The following is a 25,328-nucleotide window of genomic DNA, read 5'->3' as shown; positions in this document are numbered from 1 at the left end:
GGTGGGAGAATCTTCATTGCGGCATGTCATGCGGTGATACTGTATGTCGCTGTAAGCTACCAGCGTATGCTGGATAGTATTTCGAACCACAGTTTTCATACAAGGAATTATACACATTGAAAAAATACAGAAGAGTAACATAATTGCAAGTAATGGTGTTAAAAATTTAAGCAGAATCGCGAACCACGACCCGGATATTAACCATGACCAAAGTGATGCACCTATGGCTGAGTGATCCTGGGCCATGGCGTTGGCCAAGGCTTTCATTTCCGCTATTGCATGAGTAATGTTACCTTCGTCACCGGTTTCATCTGGGATGAAAGTACAACAGTGTTCTCCGACTATGGCGCACACACCTCCATCCTTGGCTGTTATCAAATCCAAGACCATACGGTCTTGGAGCTCCATTTCTCTAAGGGCTTGTAATTCATCTGCTATGCCCTGTAGAGCCTTGATAGTTTGGTTAATAAACAGTCCCATCCGATAATTCAATGTTTCTACACGGAGCATAACTTTACCCACTCCAATCTGTGGAAGTAGTGACAGTATGACTTTCTCGGAGGTGGACCATAATTTGTGATCATCAGGGACATCACTACCCCAAATTGAATCATGTGGTTTAAATTGTACAGGTGTAAATCTCTTATGTCTTACTGATATTTTCACTCCCCTTAAAAGGAATGCATTTTGAACCATCTGCACCATTGCACAGCGAACATTCCATGCTGTGGGCAAACCCAAATATAGGGTCAAGGGTTTTGATACCGTCCGGCTTGCAGTCTACTCACAGTCCCCTATGTTTCGAACCACCTTGACCTGAGATTGGTGAATCCACGTAGACCTCTCAGCAATCTTTACCGCTGTAGGGGTGGTGAGTTGGACCACAAACGGACCTTCCCAGCGCGCAGAAGACCAGGATTTCCTTTTTATGGCTCGGATCAGGATTTGGTCACCAGGCTTCACCACCTCCTGCAAGGGGGACAAAGGGGATAATGGCAGCTTACATGTATCTTGGATGAGTTTCTCTCTAAACATCTTTACCATCCACTCTGTGAGTGGATCCGCCTCGCCCTTTGCTTCTTGCCATGGTTCACCTTCCCATAGGGGGAGTTGGAATGGTCTTCCATGAACTATTTCGAAAGGTGTTAATCCCGAGCTAGTTGGTACTATCCGCATATAAGTTTTAACAATTGGTAGGCATTCTGGCCATGGCTTTTTTGTTTCTTCCATGGTTTTCTTAAGTCTTAATTTTATCGTACCATTTGTTCTCTCTACCAGTCCTGCACTCTGCGGATGGTATGAGCAGTGGTTTTTTAAACTTATTCCTAGATGTTTTGCCATTTGTTGGACTATGCTGTTAACAAAATGAGCGCCATTATCGCTCCAGATAATTCTGGGGATCCCATGTTCTGGGATTATGTGTTTACAGATGGCTTTCGCCACCGTTAATGCATCTGGTGATCTGGCTGGGACTATCTCAGTCCATTTAGAGAATGAGTCAATCAAGACTAAGCAGTATTTATAGTGGTTGCTTTTGGATAATTCAATAAAATCCATGTGTATAATTTCAAAAGGGTACGTACCTTTTGGGCATTGGCCCCGTTTAGGTCTGAGGTTACCTTGCACGTTATGCCTGCAACAAATTAAGCAGTTCCTACAAAAAATTTTAAAGTAGGTATTTAGACCTGTTGGCACATGGAACACACGCTGTACCATGTCCATCATCCCCCCTGTTGAGACATGAGATTTCCCATGGCTCAGTTTTGCTACCATTTGGAATAAATTCTTTGGTAAGCATGGTAGGCCTTTTGTTGTGTATAGACCATCGGCAGACTGTTCTGCACCTTCATCTATCCATGCCTCTTTTTCTTTTTGTGGTGCAATGTTTTGCATATCAATTAATACTGTTTTTGGGATTGACTCATTCTTTTGTTGTTGTGTGTACTGTGCAGTAAATGTTTGTGCTGCTTCTTTAGCTGCTGTATCTGCTCTGGCATTCCCTTTACTAATTCTGTTGTTGCCTCTAGTATGTGCCTTACATTTGCATACAGCTATATGGCTGGGAAGTAGTACTGCATTAAGCATTTGTTTTAGTAGTTCAGCATGTTCTACTGATTTGCCTGTAGATGTTTTCATCCCTCTCCTCTTCCATTGTGCAGCAAATACATGTAGAGTTGAGTGTGCGTATTGGCTGTCTGTATAAATTGTGACCTTTTTACTTTTAAACAATGTGCATGCTTTTGTTAACGCTATAATTTCTGCAGCTTGAGCTGAGAGATTAGATGGCAGTTTTTCTGCACATAAGACTTCGTTGTCTGTGACGACTGCGAATCCTACTTGATTTTTTCCTTGTTCTGATTTGGATGCTGATCCATCTACATATACATAGGTGCTGTCTGGAATAGGAGTGTCTTTAAGATCTGGTCTAGGTTTACAGCTTTCGCTGGTCCTTTCATCACATTGGTGTGGATCTCCGTCTTCTTCAGTTGGTATCAGCGTTGCTGGGTTCAAGGTATTGCATCGCTTGATGGTGAGATGGGGTTGCGATAACAGTGTAGCTGTTATGGCTAGGTGTCTTGCTGGTGACAGAAATGACATTTTAGTTTGTGTTATCAGTAGATCCACTTCATGGGGGACTAGGAGTGTGAGTGGATGGAACAGCACAAGTTCAGCTGTCATCTGGACGGCTAACGCTGCTGCACACACTGCTCGTACACACGAAGGTAGAGCAGCTGCAACTGGGTCCAGTCGTTTTGAGTAGAACGCTACTGGTCTCATCTTTGTTCCATATGGTTGTAATAACACTGATGTCATGAAAGTCTCTTTGCAAGTCACCGTTTGGGTGAATGGTTTCTCGTAGTCAGGAAGTGCTAGGACTCCTGATTCCAAAATTTGCTGTTTCACTTCTAGGAATGTTCGATTCCCTTCTTCAGTCCATGTTACTGGATCCCTCATTGTCATCTCAGTAGCATAAATCATGCTTAGCAGTGGCTGAGTTAGCTCTGCATAATTTGGAATCCAGCTCCGACAGTAGTTAGTTAGGCCTAAGAAGGCCATCATTTGCTTTTTTGTCTGCGGTTTCGGACATTGTTGGATAGCTTCTCGTCTTCCATCTGTTAGCTGTCTTCCTTCCTGTGAGACCCGATGTCCCAGGAAGGTGACTGACTCCTGGCAGTACTGCAGTTTTGTCAGTGACGCCTTGTTGCCAGTTCGCTCTAGATGCTTGAATAATCTGATGGATTCTTCTTTATTCTCCTCTTCTGTGGGACTGGCTACCAGTATATCGTCTACATATACTAGGATCTGTGTGGTGTCTTTATGTTCATGTTGACTGATGCATGCTGCGATCTCTTGTGAGAATATTGTAGGGCTGTCACAGAACCCCTGTGGCAGCCTTGTGTATGTGTATTTGATTCCCTCAAACGTGAAACCAAACCAGCCTTGGGCCGTTTTGTGTAATGGAATAGAGAAAAATGCATTGCTCAGGTCAATTACTGTAAAGAATTTTTGATGTGGTTTTAACTCATTCAAGAGTGTATGTGGGTCTGGAACACAGGGTGCTCTTGTTTGCACTGCTGTATTGACCTGTCTTAAATCTTGAACCAATCTCCATTTACCCGTCTCTGCTTTCTTCACGGGAAAGATGGGAGTGTTGCATTCGCTTGTTGGACTTTCAATTATAATGCCTGCTTCGAGCATTTCTTTAATTACTGGTCTGATGCCATCTATAGCATCTGGTTTGAGGGCATATTGTTTGGCTCTTGGTCGGAATGATGTCTTGGGTTGAATTTTTACCTCATTTGCTGTGTTCATTTTTCCTACGTCTGCTTTTGATTTGGCCCACAGTGTACTTGGGACTGTAGGGAAGTCTTCAGCTTGTAAGAGTATGTAATATTGTCACGCAGTCAAATGTGTTCTTGGATTCGCTCGAGTCATCCACTTCAACTTCTGCCTTGTGACTGTCCCATATGAGGTGTTTGTTAGTATGCTGATTGTGGGAGTCTGATGCGACCACAACTCCTCACTTCTGCTCTCCAAGAATTCCACCATGCATCCCAGGTCCTTCCAGGGCCTGTGAGGTTTCCTCTTTATGGACACATGGGGCGTTATATCAAACTGTAGCAGCTTTTTTACTTGAGGTGGCAAGTCCACCGTGGCGGCTGCGTCTCCATCTGCTGTTGAGTACAGGTACTCCAATCGAACTGGTTGTGGTCCCAGTCGCTCGAATTGTTTAACAAATCCCATTCTAGCTTTCCCAAATTTCACAGTGATGTGTAATGGCCAGTGAGTTTGTTCTTGTCCATCCACATGTTCAACTTTGGATTTCAAATGTTTGACTACAGATGAGGGCTCTTGTGTTGTTAAATCCAGGGAGTAAAACGTATGAGGCTCCTCTTGACCTTCAACCACTTGAATCCCTGCTTCCTCCCACCTGTGGACTGGTTTCATGCCATCGTCTGTGGGAATAAGGCTAATTTCTAATTTACGGAGAAGATCTCTTCCCAAGAGGTTCACAGGACAGTTCTTACTCAGGACGAATTTTGCTTCATGGTTTCGCCCATTTTCATCTGTTACACTTATTTTTCTTGACTTCCTCAACAGCTCCGTGTGTCCTCCTGCCCCTATCACAGTGATCCACTCCTTTCCTGGTATCAATCCGGGTACTTTGTCTTTGATAACTGATTTATCTGCTCCAGTGTCGCACAAAAATTTTACTGGTATTTGTGTTTGTCCTACCAGTAGGGTGTAGAATGGTTTGCTATCTCTTTCCCATAGGGTGGACATGATTTCGGTTAAGTCTAACACTTCTGCTGGCGAGCAGGGGGTTTCTTCGTCCTCCCTATCGCTTTCTTCAGTTTCCTCTTCAGTGTCAGGCTTCCGTTCCTCTTTCTTCTGGCGTCATTCTCGATATTCACTTTCAACGTTGTACGGTGGGGGTCTTTTTCTTCCCTTGAGTTGAGCTTTGCAGTCTCGAATAAAGTGTCCTTTTTTTCCACACTTGTAACACCTGTCTTCTTCATTTGCTCTTTTTTGTGGGTCATGTCCTCCTCGACCTCTTCCCCTCCCACGTCCTCGTTGGTAAAACACTTGTGATGAGTCTTGGTTCACCAACGAGGCCATGGCTTGGGTCAAAGCATTAACTCCTGAGCTTGCCTGTTTTTGGCGGTGTCTCTCCTCAGCATGAATCACCCACTCCATGAGTTGATTCATGGGCGAGGTTCGGTATGTGATACAGTATTTTTGTACGAAACCTTTGATTTCGGGCAGGAGCCCTTCCAGAAATGTTTGTCTTAGTTGGGCTTGGTACACCCCTTGCTCATTCTGGTCTTCTGGAATCCCACTATGGGTTTTGAAAACTTCCTCAAATCTTGCTCTAAATTTATGGACTCCTCCTGGTTCTTGTCTTGTGGCCCTGATTTTATCATAACATGGCGTTGGGCGCCAGGTCTCTCGCACTCGGGCCAGGACTCCTTCTACTGACTGCGTTAGGTCATCTGAGTCGTGTGGGTGAACTTTCCCTTGTTTATCTCTTTCATCAAAATTTCCTCTCACTCTGGAAAAGTTGTGTCTCAGACTTATGATGAACGCTCTTTTTGTCTCTGCTCCGTTAAGGTGGAAGGTTTGTCTCAGTTGTTCAAAATTGTTAGACCACTCAGTCGGGTTCTTGATCGGGTCTCCCAGTCCTCTGCATGCTTCAGTGTAATCAGACTCAGTCCATGGACGGTGAACGAGAATGGTTCTACTTTGATCTCCATTCACCTGAAAATGTGGATTTGCTACTTCAACCATAGGATATATCTGACCTGGTGGTGCCCATTGTGGTGGGTAGGAGTGAGGCTCTTGGAACGCCACCAGTGAAGGGTAGAGTTGTCCTTCTTCCCTTCTTTCTCTTTGTGCTCTCGTCTGCATCTGTGGGGAGACAATCGAACCCAAGTGATTTTGGTTCATACCTGTAGTGGCATTTACATGCTCAGGGTCCTCTTCTCCGACTCCATCTTGGGGTAGTTTTCCATGCCATATGCTTTGTTCCTTGAGAGGTGTGAAAGGAGTGGGAGGAACACTGGGTGACTCCCCTCTTTTTGTCCGTACCAGGGGTGTTTGGAATGTTGGGTGAGGAGTGTCTGCATCTGTGTAGGGGGGCTGGTCGTAAAGTGGGCTTCTTGCTGTTGTTTCATCCAAGGGCCTAACAACCACGGCGGCCATTGTATTTCTTTGTGTGGCCTTCTTGATTTTCTTTTCAGTTCTTTGTTCTTCTCGTTTAGTAGCTTGTTCAATCCAAACTTGAATATCTTCTAGCTGCTTACATATTTTTTCTTGCTTTTTCCCTTTGTTTACAGCTTTTTTTACTTCTAAATTCCTTTGAATAGTTTGCAAAGGTTCCACTAACAATTCCCCCCCCAACCATGTGCTTGGTTCTTCTTGGTCCATTCTTCTATATGGGCGCAATTGTCAGGAAAATGTCTCTGCATGAATTTCACATCAGCTGGATATTCTTTACTATTCCCAGAGCCCATTCTGGATCAAACAATGGGCAAATGTTACTCTATTAATATATTTCTTTAGGATTTTTTAGGGACGTCCCAACTAATTTATTATCTTTTTTAATAACGTTATTATCCTATTTATCCGTCTATGTCGACTTTATAACCGTTATTCTTTTATTTCGCAAGGCCTGCGCGCGTCACGGCGTACTTCCGTTTTTATTATATCTCGATATAATGATTACTTTTTATTTAGCGCTTTTTACTCATCGAGTGCATTATTTTTGGAAGGTTTCCCTTATTTTGAACAATCTCCAAAAATCCTTTACGAGGGATTTTTTCACCCCCTAGCCAAGCCGCGTCACCAGCTCGTCTTACGAACGTCACCTATGGCCGAAGTGCGCATTCGCCGCATATCTTGTGTATTACCTCTATTTTTTGACATACATACTCCCCAACGATATGCAAATATTTCCTATTTATGGAACGTTTTTCTTCGACTTTTTCACGATTGGAAAAACGGGATTTTCGCCAGACTTGTTATATATAAATTTTTAAATGCACTTACCGTCTGTCTGTCTCCTCTTTTCTCCGGCCCGGTTCCTTTCTTCAAACGGGCCGCGATCGACCGAAAAACCCCCTCTTTCAAAGTAAGAGGGCTGACGTCAGTAATTCTTGGCCTTCAGTCCACCGCGGTCCGAGAAATTCAGAAATGAATCTCCCGGGTTTCGGCACCAGAAAATGTCAGGTTTAAGACCATATACATTCAATAATATCGGAGCAGAGGAAACACACAGCCAGTCGTGATGAGAATTTAAACCACTTCATATTAAGGAGGACGCCAGAGTAGCCAGAGCAGAAAGATAGTCTATCTTCCTGAATGACCGTTAGGAATTCCTGGCGACTCCCTACAAACAACCTGGTTTTATTAGCACAGGATCATGTGACACAGACAAACGTAAGGCGTGGAAATACACAAAGGAATGGGGGTTTGAAAGAGATAGCACCCCACTAACTAAAAGAGGTAGTGACGAGAGTCACCACTAGATGGTGCAAAATTCTATTCCAGTGACTACACTATGTAAACTAAAAGACATAATAATAATAAGCATAAAATACATTCATACTTCACAATGCAAGAGTGGACGGTTATCAGTTAGTATTTGGTTCAGAAGTTGATCGGCAGCATGCCAACGACAAGTGTATTTAAAAAAAGTTGGAAAAATTCTGCTCCTCCCCACATAAGTTCTCACGGAGAGTTAAATTTAGAGTATTGTCCATGCCCTTACACATTTAAAATTTCTCCTTCAGAATTACTTCAATTTGGTAGGAACTTTCAAGTTGGTGAACATTTTACAAGGATATTCTTATAACTTTTTTTCATTATTTCCTTGCTTCATTTTTAAAGCAATAGTCTCATATAAAGTATATGCTTTTTTCCACACTAGAAACTAAAGCATGTCTGCACACTTGAATTCAAACCTATGGTGATTTTTGTGAAACCCCCACGTATTGAAGAATTACGTCTCACCAGGAGAAGAGCTAAATTCATCTGTGATGAAGAGGAGGCAAACCAAGTCAGGATGTTCACAGTAAGAATGGCTGTTATTGTCATCAAATGGACTGTTGTTCCTCTGTACTTTACACAAATTACTTCACAAAAACCTGACTTATTTACACCACCCAAGCACAACAAAACAGACCTACTGTATTTACCGTATTTTACGGACAATAAATTGCAGTTCTGCTTTGTTTTTATAGTGTGGCCGGGCGTACAACTTACACTAGTGTGACTTACGTGTGAGATTATTTACACAATATATTTTACTCCACCTGTTATTTTTTAAATGAAACGTAAGCGAGTACTTTAGGACACCTGTGATCATTTACAGAGTTTAAGACAAGGTTCTCAAACTCAATTTACCTGTAATTCTGCTCTCAACTCAAAAAATCTCTTCAATACATTTCCCCTGCTGAGCCAACGTACCTCAGTGAAGTAGAGCACATCCCCATATTCAAAAAAAGAAATATTGCACTCCCCACTTTTCTTGAAACTCTCTGTGCTCATCACTGACCTTTCTCTTCACAGCAGGCTTTGAAACAGACATCTTTGGGGCTGTAATATGTTTACACTAGGAATGAGTCTCGGATTGAATTTTTAACTTTCAGTCGTGCGGTTCTGTGGTGCATGCGCACTTTCGATTTGACCGTTTAACTTTCAGTCGCGCGGGTCTGTGGCGCATGCGCACTTTTGATCACCGATTGTATTGGATTACGGCAGCTCTCCGAGCCGAGCGGAGTGAGAGAGGCACTGGACAGCCCAGCCAATGTCCCACCCTCCAGAGCCGTATACTTCACCGTGATTGGTTCATCCAGCTCCAAACACAGTGTCATTCATTTCAATCTTGCGGGCCGCACGGACATTAATCTTGCATATTAAGACGCGGGCCGCAAATCATCGTCCCGCGGGCTGCATTTGGCCCGCGGGGGCGAGTTTGAGACCCCTGGTTTAAGACGTTGTGAACAGGCCTTGTGTGTTCGTCTTTCTTATCTCGCTCCTCTTACGGCCTCTCCTACAAGCGTCAATGATTTGGCCAGTGTTTTCTTGTTGGACAGAAAAAGGCTGCTCATGTTTGTTATTTGACTACTTCTACTTATTAAATATTGGTTTCCTTGAGTCCCCCCATTTGATCTCGACTTTAAGTAACGATCAACCAATCTCATACATTTCAACTTGTGCCTTTTTCCTGGTACGCCATTTAAGAACTTTTGTACGAGAAAAATATTTTGTAAAAAGTAAGTTTTTTTTATAAGATCATTCTCGTTTTACCCATTACGGCTTAAATCCAGATTGTCTCAGTCACTGTGCATGTCAGCAAATATTGTAACCTGATAGTCAAACAGTCAGCGTCACACAGCGACATCTACAAAATCTTGAATTTAGTGTAACACAAAAGGGGCGCCGACTGCTTGGGCACCCAGTCTACTTTGGAGAACATTTTGTGAGTAAATATGTGCCGCGTTCTGCTTGTACGGTTTATTATAACTTAATAAAGGGAATTGCAATAACGAATAAGGCAAGCAATTGGCTGAGGTTGACAGGTATGCAATCTAAGCATGAAAAGTTGGTTAACTGCAAAATAAAAAGGACAACAATATTTTCAAGAAGGCTAAAATAGAGTAAAAGAGAAGACTTCACTTACCAAAATAATAGATCCAACATCTCTAAGTACTGCGACCGTGTTGCAATAGGTTGGGTCCTCCTTGCTCGCCCAGGTACCACAAATGTTTAAACCAACCTGGTTTCAGCACTGGGATTCACCCTTCATGTCATCTATGGTCAACTATTGATATGTACAGGTTGACTCAAACTTAATAGTGACAGTAAAATCTTCCCCAGTAACTTCCATTAATCCAAAATATTCATCAGCAGGGTGCTTCTGTTATGATCGTGGGAGCGGACCCCAAAGCAGGCGAGGGTAGAACTAGTTTGCTTCCAAAATCTTTATTCGGCTCGTCCACGTGGCTGGCGAGCACTGGCGGGTTCCGGTTAGGTTGCGTGGTCGTAGTCCGTCAATCTGTGGTCCGTTGTCCTTGTTCCGTAATTTTGGTCCGTTGTCCTTATTCCGTAATCCTAGTTTCGTTGATCCTTTTTCCGTTCCTTGGTCTGTGAGGCTTGGCGTGGTCGAAATCCTGAGTACAAACAGAGGTCGTTGATCAACAAGCAAGCAATAGGAAATGCGAGAGGGTACTTTACAGTAAACTGATAAGACGATCCAGCAGCATGGTCAGGCTTTAAATATTGCTTAATGGCTGATGGCTTGCACCTGGCATTACTCCACTCGTTAGGGGCTGGGTCTGTGATTGGGTGACAGGCACAACCGGCCACCAGTCTGGTCAGAGCCTGACAGTTTCTGTACCAACTTTTTGACTAAGTTCTTTATAAGTTATATCCTGTAACATTAGGGATCTTAAAGACACAGCTTCTGTCATTCTCATGAGCACTTCATTTGTAAACCTGTTTCTTAATCAGGATTATTTGACACTGCAACAGGTTGTTTTTCATTAAAATGACTCTGATAGTTTTTTTCACTTCAGCCTTTTCATAAAACACAGAAGGCAATCTGTGATGGCCTTCTGCTTCGGCTCCACGTTTGTGCTTGCCTCGTTCCAGCTGTACCAACACCGGATAGGGTTTATCTTCCTCTGACTCTTAAGTTTGCTGTGGCTCGGAAACTATGACCTCAATCAATCCTGATCTGTTGGATCTCCTCAAATCACACAGTTAGTCACATTACAAAAGTCAAGTTGACATACCACACTTTCTCTCAGAATGTAATCCAACTCCAGAACCACTATTGGCTTCCCACTCTGCATTTCCCTCATCCCAAATTCTGTTTGATAAATTCAGTCCTTCTGCTAATGTTCCTCTAATCTAAAGTTTCTTTCTCCTTACTTCCTGTAACTCAAATCAGAAACATCACCAGAGTCATAACAATTGCTCTTATTGCCCAATAAATAACAAAAAAAATACCGACCATAAACCAAATCCAGCTAACAGTCTAACTAAAAATAGTAAAAAGTAAGACAAAGATAGCAGAATGTCCTCAGTCCCCGAATGAAGGGACAAAAAAATGGCAGTGGGAAAGTACTTCATTTACAACCGGCATGAACATTCTGTCGCCAACACGGGCCTTCTTAGCACCTTCATATTCTTACTCTTGCAACTTACTCAGAAACATTCACCCGACACATATTTTACCTGTCCACTAAGGAAGCCTTTCGTAGTAAGACAAATGATTAACTGCAATTATTTTACAGCATAATTACCTTCAATGTCCAAATGATAGCCTGTTGCCCCTTTTGCACTTGCGTCTTTCACGGTTTAGACTGTCCAATCCCTGTGTAAGTCTGTAAGCAGTATTTTCAGCAATGGCCGTTCAGTCACCCGAGACATATAGAATATGCTTTTACTGTTCTTCGAATAGGTGTCTTGAATTTCTAATTCTTAAGCAAAGTCAATGACGAAGCCTCGTGTTTCCCAAAGAGACTCAGAATAAATAACATTTCTCAAACACGGCTCGGTCTGGTATGCGTCAGAATGTTGGAGCTGTTTGAGCCCCTTCCTGAGATCCTAGTCCTGTTAAAGAAAACACTGGAGTTTTTTTTCTAGACCCCTTGAATTCCCAGTCACAATTTGAAACAAAAGATCACTTATTTTATTTTATGTACTAGCAAAATGGGAGTGTGAAAGGGGGATTCTGATCCTTCTAAGGCAGGGGTGTCCAAACTTTTTAAAAAGAGAACCAGATTTGGTAAGCTAAAAATGTGTGAGGGCCGACTATTCAGACTGGCATTCTTGGAACCATTTACATTAAATACAAATTAACTATTTTATGATTATATATATTCATTGTGGGCGGCACAGGAATAAAGAATAAACGGGTCAAGAAAATGAATGAAAGAATATATTTATTGAAAATCGTAAACTTCATTTAAAATAGTTTTAACAAAATCACAGACTACAATAAAACGAACAAAAAGCCAGTCTGGGGAAAAATATTTGTTTATTTGATTTATTATTTATTCAAATCGGGAATAAACAAATATCTTGCCTGCGCTTATGGGAAGGTTGATACTGGGACCTCGACTCCAGTATGTAGTCTAGGTCTGGCTCAAGAACAATCGTTTTGATGCGCAAGACTTCACACAGGTGGAAGTCACTTAGTCTCGTCTTCACGCGGCTCTTAATAATGTTTATATAGGTAGATGTCTTCTCGCACAAGTATGTGGATCCAAGCAAGCTCAGCATTTTCTTAGCAAATGTTCACATTTCTTGGAACCTGCCTACAACCAGTTGGCGGTAGAAGTTGACAAGAGGGAGCTGTTAGTGCCAACTGCGACACTTGACGTCACACTGCAGCAATGCAGGTCGTCTGCAGGGTCATCATGATCCACAGAGAAAAGGAGTGGAGAAAAGTGTGATCTCTTTTGCAAAGATCCGAAAACGGTTTTGAAACTCATTAGCTTGAGATGAAATGTCTGCTGCGTACTTTGCCGTTTGCGCACTTATAGTTGTTCTGTTAGAGACTGGTCATAATTCCCCGCAGCGATGAGATATGTGTGCTATTGGCCTGCGCCTGTGACAGGTGCCTTTGGAAAAGTAGTGGCTTGGTCCGAAATGCCTTGATGTGTGAATACAGTTGGTTTACCACTGCATTTTGCCGTTGAAGACTTGTGTTCAGCGCATTCAGACGTCTCGTTATGGCAACCAAAAATCCTAAATCAGCCAGCCAAACAGGTTCAAAAAATTATGGCATCAGTTGTCTCTTTTTTGTCCAATTTCTTCCCCGAGAGCAAAGAAACGCTGCAATGGAGACCCCCGACTGAGCCATCGTACCTTTTTGCGATGGAAAATATCTACATATTCAGCCTGGATGTCAAGAAGAAACTGCTGAAACTGGCAGTGGCACTGCTTGCAAGGATTGATATCTTGAGCCTGTGCACCTTAAGGCAATTAAGCCACATAGTGTTCCCCCGCTACTTCGCGGTTCAGCTATCACGTACTCAGAGCTTCGCAGATTTTTTTTGAAAAAAATAAATAAAAATAGAAATATAAAAAAAAAAAATGAAAATCAGACATAGGCATTGTCGTCATCATTGACTTGACAAAAAGCCTAGGAGTCATCATACCCTCAGCAGCGTATGACGAAATTGTATAGTGCTACTCCACAAGTTCGTCTTCCCAGGCAAAGACCCCTTTTTGACATTTATTTATGACATATTCATACTTTTAGCTCTCCGCCTCCTTGAGCGCCATCAATCCGGCGATTGCTAGTTCCCTCACCGATGCCAACAAGAATAAGATGGATCACTTACTTCTCACAGTCTTCTTACTTACCCTCCCTCAGTCGTATATTACATTGAAACAACATATTTTACAGTTTTTTTTGTTATAACATGAATTTCACTCTCTCTACCCGTATTCTATATGGTGTACTGTATACAGGGGGGTAAAAAAAAAAGATTAAAAAAAATTGGAATTAAATTCAAATTAAGCATTTTTGAAGGGGAATCCCTACTTCGCGGAAATGCACTTATCGCGGGTGGTCCCGGTCCCCAGTGAGGGAACAGTGTAATCTATAAAATGCATGCAAATCAAGCACTCCAAATTCATCCAACAATGTTCATCACGTTGTATATTAAAACCAGTTGTTTGAAATAAAAATATCCCAATTTAGTAGCATTTCGGTAAATTTGTTTAGCGTCTCCTGTAAAACTTTCTTAATGAATGATTTTTCAATAGTTACAAATAAAAATATAGTTACATTTCTGTTAGATTCACCAATCGGCATTCCCAAATGCACACAAATAAAAGAGACAGGAAACAATCCTCAAGAAGGTCATGTAGTTCTGATAGATATTCTCCACGTTCCGGCTGTCCGAGAGGATTTGACCTTCCTTTTGAGGAGCAAAGCATTTACATGGCTGCAGGCACATGTACTATAATACCTTTCTAATGTTAATAAGCTAGGTGAAGCAAAGCGTTCTTCATTGCAAGCAAATATATAAGAATGTAAGACTAATAACTCTTACATTCCAAGTGAAGCAAAGTGTTCTTCATTGCAAGCAAATATATAAGAATGTAAGACTAATAACCCTAACATTCTAAGTGAAGCAAAGCGTTCTTCATTGCAAGCAAATATATAAGAATGTAAGACTAATAACCCTAACATTCTAAGTGAAGCAAAACGTTCTTCTAAAAACCCTAACATTCGCCCGTTATTAAATATTTGCACATGAGCTCCTTAATAAAACTTCCTTTTGGCTTTATTCTATTAATTCAATTTTTTGACAAATACACTCGGGGGAAGTCCGTTGTCTCGATCTTTACCCGAATTCGCCTCACTTGCATGTCTGAAAAAGGGAGTACAAAATCATTCTCGTCCAACTGATTTTCATAATTAGCATAATCCTGGACATCAATCTTGTCACCTGTAAGCTGTCTAATAAGCAGATACAATTCTCGCAATTTGGAATTTGTTAGAGCAATTGCACTAACCATAAGTCGGTTTAGCAAAAAGTGTAAGCAGGGGATGAGACAACATCCACACATTGTCAAAGTATTAGAAAACAGCCGTTGATATCAACTCGATGAAGGCCATTTTTTTACACTTGCCAAAGGTCTTATCCAACCACTCAGCTCAGGCAGACAGTTCCACCCCAGAGTGCATCTTCGTTTCTGGTTCAGGGTCTGCAGTCCTTCATTGGCTCTGGCTAGGGACCCGTTGGGTGACGTGCTGTTGAGTGCACCGTTTTCCAAACATTGCACACACCCCCTGCTCCACCAAGAGCATATCAACCATCAGAAGCATATCAACAACTTTGCGGTCCTGGAAAGCCATGAGACTGGTGGCTGCCAGCTGTTCCTTCATTGCAGAAAATCCCTGCCCAGCATAATTTCCAATTTCTTTTATTTGGACATTGTGATGGATGTTGTTCACCCTTTTCATACTTTTATTTGACGTAAACCAAAGAAAAATAGACTCCTGCTGTAATTTGGCAAATCAACCCATAAGTCGGATCATGAGCCGCTAATGGTAACACCTCAACTGTAAAAGAGATGCTGGTAAAAACAGTGATAGTACGTAGTCCTGTTTCCTTTTGACAGGAGTTATATAATTTATTTGCACCACTTCACCACCATAAGCCAAAACGTAAGGTTTAAACAGGTAAAGTTAGCACAGTTGAAAAATTGGCTTGCCATTCACTGCTTTCGCAACAGGGGAGACACTGTTTAAATATATTTACTTTTCTTTACAAGCAGGACATATTTTTTTTTCTTTTGTAAAAACACTTTCCCCAAAGAATGATGATTGAGGGAGTTGTTGTTATTATAATCGTATTTTCCCTTGTCTGGTATTTTGTTTTAACCTTTTGTAAGAAGGTTTAGTCTCATTTGAAACGATTTCACCTTTTTTCATATGGAGGCAATAAAACCAATATAAACGAATTCCCTATGGTTGATGGTATTTTATTACATCAGAAAGCTGTTCTTTCCTGTCTCCTTAAACGATTCAACTAGAGAACCTACTTACAGTGCAAAAGGTGGATCCACATCCCCCTCTCGGCTATTTTCATGTTTGCTGGTTGGTCGGAAACACTTAGTATGGACGTTCCCCCTTTTGGCCGGGCTAGTGGTTCTTCTTTATACTGTAAGTTGAGCACCCAGGCTCCTGGCACCAGCGCTAGTCTGTTTCCTGTTGAGAAGCTCAGTCTCTTTCTGCTAACCCAAATTCAATGCATTTCCTTAAAGATTTCTTTTATGTAGGCAGCGAGATTAGCCTCATAATCCAGTTCCAATCGTGCAGTGAATAATGGCGATTTTCATACGTTGTTGTCTGGTTGAACTGTAGGCGCGGTGATTTCATAACGAGATATAGAAACCTTTGTCAATCCAGCCAATTATTTTGTTAATGGTTCTTTGGAATTTCAAATTGTGCACCAAAATAAGTTTTGCCGATGGACATTTGAGCGAAGGACAGTTCGCCGCGGGGGCATTTGGCCGAACAGATAATTAGCCGAACAGAGATCTAGCTGACCTGATAGACAGCCGATCGTACGTTGCGCGGCGCGTGCTCGCCCCGTCCCCGGTTGTGTGTGTACATGTTTTTCAACCTCGGTCTTCGCCATATGCGACCCGTTACAGATAACATTCATTTAGGAATAATAGGGGCATTCAGAACAGAATAAATCATAGAAATCCTACTCCAGAAATAGAATATATATTTCCTAAAATAATGGGAAATTATTTAAAATTAAACTTGAAGTAAAAGTGTGGCATGTTATTGTTCTCTAGCCACCTCCGGTCGGTCCAAAGCACTTAATATTTAGAAATATGTCCAGGGGGGAGGGGGGTGGGAGGTCTTAGTACTGCATCCCAAAAGCTAAAACTCAAAGAACATACAGACGCTCCCCTACATACGAACGAGTTATGTTCCGAGCGCTTGTTCATAGGTTGAAATTGTTCAAATTGTAGTTGATTCAGTGCTATATTTTGTATTATAATCTATGTTTAAGGTCTATATAAGTATATTGAAGGTTTATATAAGTACATATGTATGTTTAAGGCTTGTATCAGTAATCAGCATTGGTTTGTACTGAAAAAATGTAATAAAATGCAGAGAATACACACAGCGCTGTATACATACATTAGAGAGAGAAAGAGAGAGATTTACAAGAAACTGGCCAAAAGAAGCTATCTAATGACGATTGCAGTTTTCTTCCTTTTTTCATCATAAATGCGATAGCACTGTATGGCATCATTGAATTGATTTGCAAACTTTGTGCAACGTTCAATATTTGGGTCTGCTGCTCGAGCTTTCTCTTTATAAATGGTACTGACGGTCGAACGATTCAAGTCGTATTCCCGTGCAACACTCACCCACTTTCTCACGCGCATCAAGATTCTTTATTATTGTCACTTTTGTTTCTAATGAAATGGCTTGCCTCTTCCTTGCACCTCCTTCACTAGAAGCCTTTCGCTTTTCACCAACCTTATTGAATAAGGGATGCACAAGATATTTAATGATAAAAATGAAAAAGGTTCTTTGCGCACTGGAGATAGGTCATGCACTTCCGTACTGCAACAAACTGGGCAGAGGAAGGTGGATGCTGGGTGAGCGGAGCTCTCACAGCGCCAGGCGTCGGTATTAGCGGCGGAAAGAAGCACTACTCGGAAAGAGGCACACAATACAAAATCAAACTTACGAACATTTTTCGACAAAAACGCAATTTGCAGACATGTTCGTAAGTACTGTTGTTCGTAACTTGAATGTTCGTGAGTAGGGGAGCGTCTGTATGATCTGATATTTTTTAAGATTACAGAAGGCCGTGTTATGGAGCCTAGTTCCATAACTGTTGATTTTGAACAGGCTGTAGAATAAAAAAACATTTTCCAAACTCCCACACATTTGGGAGTCTTGTAAGTATGTATTGTATTATTTGTAATTTTTGTAAATAGTTTATATTGTATTATTTGTAATTTTTGTAAATAGTTTGTATTGTATTTTTAACTTTTGTACATAATTTGTAAGTTTTTTACTGCTTTAATAAAAACACCATCTGTGAATTTGCTTTGTCTTTTTAATGAAATATTTTTTAAGAATGACAGCTTATTGATAGAGTTTAATATTAAAACGCAAGTAAAATGATTATATTTGTACTGGCTCTTGGCTATTACATTTGAATCATATCTTGGCAAGTGGTTTAGGTTGTTTTTACCAGTCCTGTAGGTCAGCAAGGGTCACCAAAATGATTATCGTAGTTGGGTGACAAATGGATCACAAAACAAATTCACTGAACACTGCTCACAGTCAGATGTAAACAATATGAATTAGACTATATAAGTCAACTGACACAAAACACGTCAGGCAAAGAGTACCACCCCCTGGATGCAAGTTTAATAATGGATGATTTGAGAGTAAATAGACATGGTTCAGACGAATTAGTCAAGAGCCAGTACAAAGATAATCATTTTACTGGCTTTTTATAGCGGTTAGGGAAATGAATGAGTTCATTGATTTTTACTATAAATTGGAATTTAAATTGGATAACGCCGACGGCAGGCCGGATTAAAAATCCTAATGGCCTGTATATGGCCCGCAGGCCAAACGTCCGTTCGACCAAATTTCCGTTCTACCAAACGTCCGTTCGACCAAACTTCCGGTCGACCAAACGTCCATTAGACGAACTGTCCTTCGCCCAAACGTCCGTCAACCAAACATCCTTCGGCGAAACTTTCTGTCACGAAATCAAACTGGGGACGTCTTATCCACAAGAAATTGTTAAATTCAACAATTTTAAGGGTGCCGCTGAGACGCTGGGGCACTCATATGTGACAAAATACGGTATTATAAATAGAACTTCAGCGTTGATGCCAGCCACTCACACATACACCGTCTGGCCAGTGAAATGGTAAGAAATCTTATATTTTTTACGGCTGTAGAATAATACGGTGTGTGCGGAGCAAACAGCATTTAACATTCTCCCCGACTCACGGCCGCTTGCTAATTCCACAATGGGTGTTATCTAGACCAGGGGTAGGGAACTCGGGAGCCTTATACGGCTCCTAGCTAAACTTTCAGTTAATATATGGAGTTCTGAACTTTTTCTACTTTCAAAGGGGGTGAAATGAGTAAAAGAGGTTTACATTTTTCATGTTTTAAATTCTTAGCATGGATAAAGGCATAATATTTGAAAATATGAATTGTTTACGACTCTATGTCAAAAAAGTTCTGACTCATCTAGATTATCACATTATTCACATTATTCCACAATACTACAAATCCCTGCTCAGTATAATCACTGCAGAGGCTGAACCGATCTGCCTGTCAATCTCCCATTCCCATTTTTTCCTCACTTGTGAACGAGACTGCAAGATAAATAGCAATAAAATTATACGGATTTTGAAGGGGAGAGAAAGCGGGCCTGACGGAGAGGGGGACGATTTTTGCACGGCAACATGCTTGTTTCATAACAAACTAATTTAAATGAACTATAATTACGATGCAGACACTCAAAAATAAATTAAATCTAACCTTACACTAAACTTAATTCTAATTTTATATTACATTTTGATACCTTTCTTCTCCCGGGTTGGCTCTATTTGCCCCGCCTCTACCCTGACTTTCACTATCGATAGACTGTTTGCTTTTGTATTCTCTTTAAAATATTCCGAAAATGATGCACACAAATGTCCTCACAATAGGACGCCCACTTGCCAACACGAACTAATATATGCTCCTCGTATTAGCGATCGCTCTGCCATTTGCACTACGTGACAGTTAAAAAAAACACACAAATGCAATGTTCTGCCCAGTGCTTGTAGATATCTGTTATACACGAAAGAGATGCGTCAAAAAAGACTAAAAGCTAAAATCATAAACAGCCTCTCATGTCTTGGCCACCAGGCTTTTTCGTATCTCGAAATTTGTCTCGTGTCTAGAGATAATTATTTGCTCAAAATTTTACTCGTATTTCGAAAGGCTCGTATGTCAGGGTGCTCGTATGTCGAGTAGTGATAACACTTTATTAGATTCTAGTTGCAGAACTCGAGTTGAGTATGATGACAGCTCTTGAGTAGAAACTGTCCTTGAGTAAAAATTGTCTGATATTTTTTTTTACATTTTATATTGATTTTGCGCGAATCGCATTCACTCCTGACGAAAACATAAAACTCCGGAAATGGGACAAGGTTAGCTCCGAGTTGCGAATCATTTGAACAAGAGTTGGAAATCACGGCTTGGTGAAGCCAACGGAACCGCATTATCTGTAAAAAGAAGGGACGCAATTATTGCAAACTACACTGAATCAACCCCCCGGGGAGGCTGAGTGTGATTTTCCTACAATTTGAACACACCCTCCAGTGCCCCTTTTAAAAAGAGGAACCACCCGATGCCAATTCAGAGGCACTGTCCCTGATGTCTTGCCATGTTGCAGAGGCTTCTCTTGGGAGGTTGGCTCTATTGGTTGTGTCACTGGTGTGCTGTATGGATCCATTACAGCTTCCATGATCAGTCAACATTTTTTTTCATTGTTATTCCAGCACCAGGAATTATCATGTGCAAAGCTAAATAGACAAATATACATACTTGATTAATAAAAATGTTATCCTAGTAACCGTGGCCGGTCGAGATGCCTAAAGACATTTAGCCGACTAACGTCTGGGCGAGGGCCATCTCACCGAGGGGGCATCTTGCCGAACGTAGAGTTAGCCGAGCGACTAGTTAGCCGACCGGATAGCCAGCCGAAGGACGTTTTCGCCTACGCGCTCGCCCCGCCCCCGGTCGTGAGTGTGTACATGTTTTTCAACCTCGGCCCGCGGGCCATATACAGCCCGTTACAGATAACAACGTTCATTTAGCATAGCAAGGGCATTCATTCACGGTCAAACACATGCAGAAGAGTACGTGACAGAAGGAAAAAGTAGTTACATTAGTAAGTACTATAATGACAGAATCAAAAACGTAGTTATAACAGGAAATTGTAATCCTTCTCCAGAAAATTTACACCAGCATAGAAAACATTGAGATTAATCTTTGAATTTTGAACCATCTTTCAATATATATTTCCTAAAATAATGGGAAATTATTTAAAATTAAAATATTGTTCTTATTGGCACACATTAAAATATTGTTCTTATTGGCACACATCACTAGAAGAAGTGTGTTCAATAGTATCTTCAGGTATTGTTCTCTAAGCCCTCTAGTCTGTATTTCCCCTGTGCAAAATGGCACACCAGAACCTAGTGGACCCACTTTTAATACACACCCGTACGCACTCTAGACTGGTTTTGAATCGGCAGAACTCTTCTACCTGCTGGACAAATAATTTTACTGCAATTGGGTCTGGTACCGGGTTAAAAGTGCACTTTTTACCAGGAAAGCAAGCACCCTGGACTCGGTTATAGTGTCTAAAAATCAGCCAGTATTTTTATTTATGTTGCGGTATTTGTATTTATTCATTTAATGCTGTTTTAGATCGGATTTAAAGCAATTTTAGTGTATTTTGGTGCATCTATGAATGTTTTAAACGGGGAAATGACTCCCCTGGGCTCGATTCGATTGTCTGAAAAATTCCAGTATTTTTATTCAATCATTAAATGCTGTTTTCCATGTGATTTTAGCACATTTTTGCGCATTTTGTGGTTTTTCGCCATTGACGCCCATGGCTGTCTTTTACCGGGGAAATCACTACCCTGGGTTCGGTTTAAGCTTCCAAAGAGCTCCAGTATCTGCATTTAATCATTAAATGCCATTTTCCGCGTGATTTTAGCACTGAAGTAGGATTACAATTTCCTGTTATAACTACTCTTTTTTTTCTGTCACATACTGTTCTGCGTGTGTTTGGTCGTGAATAAATGCCCTTGTTATTCTAAATCTGGGGTAGGGAACCTATTGCTCGGGAGCCATATGTGGCTCTTTTGATGGGTGCACATGGCTCTCCGCGAACCTGTGTGGTAAATTATGGGAACCGCTGGTGAGAGACCTATGTCCCAGACGCACCAATGAGAGTGTCACGCCGGCACTGTGGCACCAAAACTATCTCTAGCGCCTTTTTAGATCATAATTTTTCTTCATTAGACTCTTCTGCATGCATCCTCTCATTGATACTCATTGATTAGCAACAGTGAAATAATGTTCTCAAAATAAATCAGACTTTCCTCACTTTCAAAGTGGTGAAATGAATAATAAATGCTCAGATTTTCATTTGTTTTTACTTTTAAATTCTGAGTATGGCTCTCAAGGAATAATGTTTGAAAATATGAATTGTTTATGGCTCTCTTCGTCAAAAATGTTCCCAACCCCTGTTCTAAATGAATGTTGTTATCTGTAACAGGCTGTATATGGCCCACAGGCCGAAGTTGAAAAAAAATGTACACACACACGATGGGGGGCAGGGCGAGCGCATCGGCGCAACGTCCTTCGGCTGGCACTCCGGTCGGCTAACTAGTCCTTCGGCTAACTCTACGTTCGGCCAGATGCCGCCTCAGCGAGAAGGCCTTTGTCCAGACGTCAGTGTCGCCTAAACGTCTTTAGGCAACTCGACCGAGTGCCCCTAGTAACTCTAAGTGTAAGATCAAGTTATTTAATTTTTGCTTGACAGGAGGAAGATTTTGAAGATATGATTTATTCAGCTGAAAGCATGGAAGCACAGCACGGTCACATGTTTGACAAGGTTATCGTTAATGGAGACGTTGCAGTGGCCTTCAGGGAGCTGAAAGCAGACCTCCAACAGCTTGAGGAGGCACATGTCCGCTGGATTCCTGCAGATTGGCTTTGCCCCTCACCAACAAAGGCAAGGAGTTGTGGTCTTTTAACCGGCTGGATTAGAACTTTAGAACACTAAAGACGATTATGCGCAGTAATATATACACCGCCAAGTAAAAATACTATGCTGGTGGAACCCTGTTCATTTGTCATATTTTCAAATTTATTTACTGTCTTGAAGAAAGCCTCAGATTACTGCAGGATGAGCTTTTGCTGAATGTAAAGTTAATAAGGTAATCAGAGTCCAACTCCCTTTTTGTCAGTGCCAGTTTTTCCCGATATTTAGCTCTAATAACAGGTCAAACCATTAAAATTATTTAATTTAAAAAAGTTGGAAGCCATGGGCTTTTGGTTTATGTGGTGTGTGTGTGCGTGCACGTGCGTGCATGTATGCGCATTTGTCTGTGCGTGTGTGTGCGTGAGTGTGTGCGTGCATGCATGTATGGCGGGATTGGGTTGTAAAGCTTGAGTGTAGTTTATCCCTGCCAAGATGCAAACATTACCTTGGAATTATTCTGAAAGCTGCTACACTTGAACAAACAATGCAAAGCTCTCAAAATAAATATGTATCATTAGTAGCAGGCATATAGACTACACTTTATATTAACAAGAAAATATTAGATGGCACGATGGAAAAAAACTTAATCGACATTGGATTCCTCCACAAGCTGACCAATTCTGGAAACTTTTACCGAGCTTTTAACATCCCAGAAGAGATAGCATGACCAGCGGGATCCATGTGGATTGTTATCAGGTCTGATCAATGCCATAGACGGCAGACAGAACATAAAAAAATGCATCAATGTCCATGAACGCATGTAGGTGTAGAAACCGTATGTTCTTTGAAATCCACTGCCTGGAGTAAATGTCGACAAGACCTTTTTTTCTCACGTTGAGAGCTAACTGTTGTTATCCTCACTGCTGTCTCGGTTGTACTGGATAATGTTAGCACTGCACTTTCACAATTAACAAGCACCAGCATCTGACCACTATCATAACAAAGTGCCTCGATAGTCTGTTTCCACAAAACATTAAATTTTAATTTTAAATGATTAAAAGATCCCTCTCAATTTGTGGATCCATACCAATTTGCACACTAGTCAAACATATCAACAGACGACACCAACGTCACCACTCACCACAGAGCTACCTGGAACACCAAAACAATTATACCAGATTCCTCTTCTGTGACTGCAGCTCAGCCTTAAATACCATCATACAGGACACTCTGATCCCCAAACTGCTCATTACCGGATTTTTTTTTTTTTTACCCGTAGCATGTGAAATTTTAATAATAATCTATTCAGATTATTCTTATGTTGTTCTTATGAATGAGGTTATGTTTATTCTTCATAATTGGGTATCTAATGGATGGTTGACGGCAACTGGCAAATCTGTGGCAGACAAAGATTTGAACAACCCCAGATCTACGGCAATCAACAAATGCATTGGCTATTCAAAAATGACTCAATTTGAAGCTAAGGGTAATGGCGACACTGCCAAAGCAGCTGCATGTTATTTGCTCTCTGCTGTACAAATACGGAATCGTCAGACTCTCTGTTTCTTACATTGACGTGTCATTTCAGCAGCTGATTAACTCAACGAGAGGATGCGGGATTACAAGAGCTGCAGCTGTTTGACATATCCTGCATTTAAGAACACCAGATACAACCAGCTGATTATGGGACTATTGATTGCATTTCCGTTGCTTACCGCCTTGCATGCCCAACACTTTACTGAGACTTCTTGAGAGCTTCTCGTTGGTATTTTGTAATTTTGTACGTTGAAAGACCTTATTTTCTTTGCTGGGTCGGTCGTGCTGTTTTGGTTGTACTTTTGACCCGTAGTTTATTCGCCGACTCGGCCGTGGTGTTTTCGTTGTACTTTTGACCTGCAGTTTATCCCCCTACTCGGTCGTGATGTTTTCGTTGTACTTTTGACCTGCAGTTTATCCGCCGACTCGGTCGTGCTGTTTTTGTTGTACTTTTGACTCGTAATTTATTCGCCGACCCGGTCGTGGTGTTTTCGTTGTATTTTTGACCTGCAGTTTATCCGCCGACTCAGTCGTGCTGTTTTCGTTGTACTTTTGAGCCGTAGTTTATTTGCCGACTCGGTCGTGGTGTTTTCGTTACACTTTTGACCCATGGTTTTACGCTTCCTCGGTCGTGGTGTTTTTTGTTGTACTTTTGGCCCATAGTTTATTTGTCAAATCGGTCGTGTTGTTTTCGTTGTACTTTTGACCCGTAGTTTATTTGCCGACTGGCTCGTGCTGCTTTTGCTACATCCCTTTTGACACTCATGTTTTTAGCATGCCCTTTCTGTTCAATAAATCCTAGTTTCTCTGAATTGATTCCTTCATTTCCGAAATTGTTGTGGATCCATCCTTAATCGGCTTGCCGATTCCTAACACTCATTATTTGTAGGTTGCTGATATCACAGAGAAACATGCCAAATCATACTTTTTCCTCCTGATGAATGTGCACAAGTATCTTCCACCAAAACTGATACACCCTCTACTGCTAATGATACGTTTGATCATTACGTATGTAGTATATTGATACTATAACTGTTTGTTTCATCAAGTTTTACAAGTGTTTCACATAGGTCTCGGCATATACAAGGAATGTCAAGAAGACTACGAGTGATTGAGAGTGGAGGCTATTCAGAGAAGGTTACTCACGGAGCAAGATCTGACATATGGTGAACCAAATTTCAGAAAATCATAAAATTTTATCTGCACCAATTGAATCTGGTATCATTAGCTAAAGACAGTTAGATCAAGGTAAAGGTATCAATACAATTCCATTGACCATCACAAGAATGCATGCAGTGGGGCAAATAAGTATTTAGTCAACCACCAATTGTGCAAGTTATCCAACTTGAAAAGAATAGAGAAGCCTATAATTGTCAGCATGGGTAAACAAATGAGAGACAGAAAGTAGGGGGAAAAAACAGAAAATTACATTGTTTGATTTTTAAAGAATGTATTTGCAAATCATGGTGGAAAATAAGTATT

General features: G+C 41.2%; 1 protein-coding gene across 1 annotated transcript in view; it reads left to right on the top strand.

Annotated features, from left to right (window-relative positions):
- Window positions 1–24,362, top strand: part of LOC144201947 (MAGUK p55 subfamily member 7-like) — a 64,640-nt gene extending 40,278 nt beyond the window's left edge. Inside the window, exons 12-14 of the mRNA XM_077724819.1 lie at window positions 7,931–8,074; window positions 22,149–22,340; window positions 23,899–24,362. Coding sequence (XP_077580945.1) covers window positions 7,931–8,074; window positions 22,149–22,340; window positions 23,899–23,952 — 390 coding nt within the window. The 3' untranslated portion in view covers window positions 23,953–24,362. The remainder of the gene's footprint in view (window positions 1–7,930; window positions 8,075–22,148; window positions 22,341–23,898) is intronic.
- The last annotated feature ends 966 nt before the right edge of the window (window positions 24,363–25,328 follow it).

Source organism: Stigmatopora nigra, chromosome 9, assembly GCF_051989575.1.
Source record: "Stigmatopora nigra isolate UIUO_SnigA chromosome 9, RoL_Snig_1.1, whole genome shotgun sequence".
NCBI classification, from domain to species: Eukaryota; Metazoa; Chordata; class Actinopteri; order Syngnathiformes; family Syngnathidae; genus Stigmatopora; species Stigmatopora nigra.
Note: the sequence above shows the minus strand (reverse complement) of the source record. Positions and strands in the feature narration are given on the sequence as shown.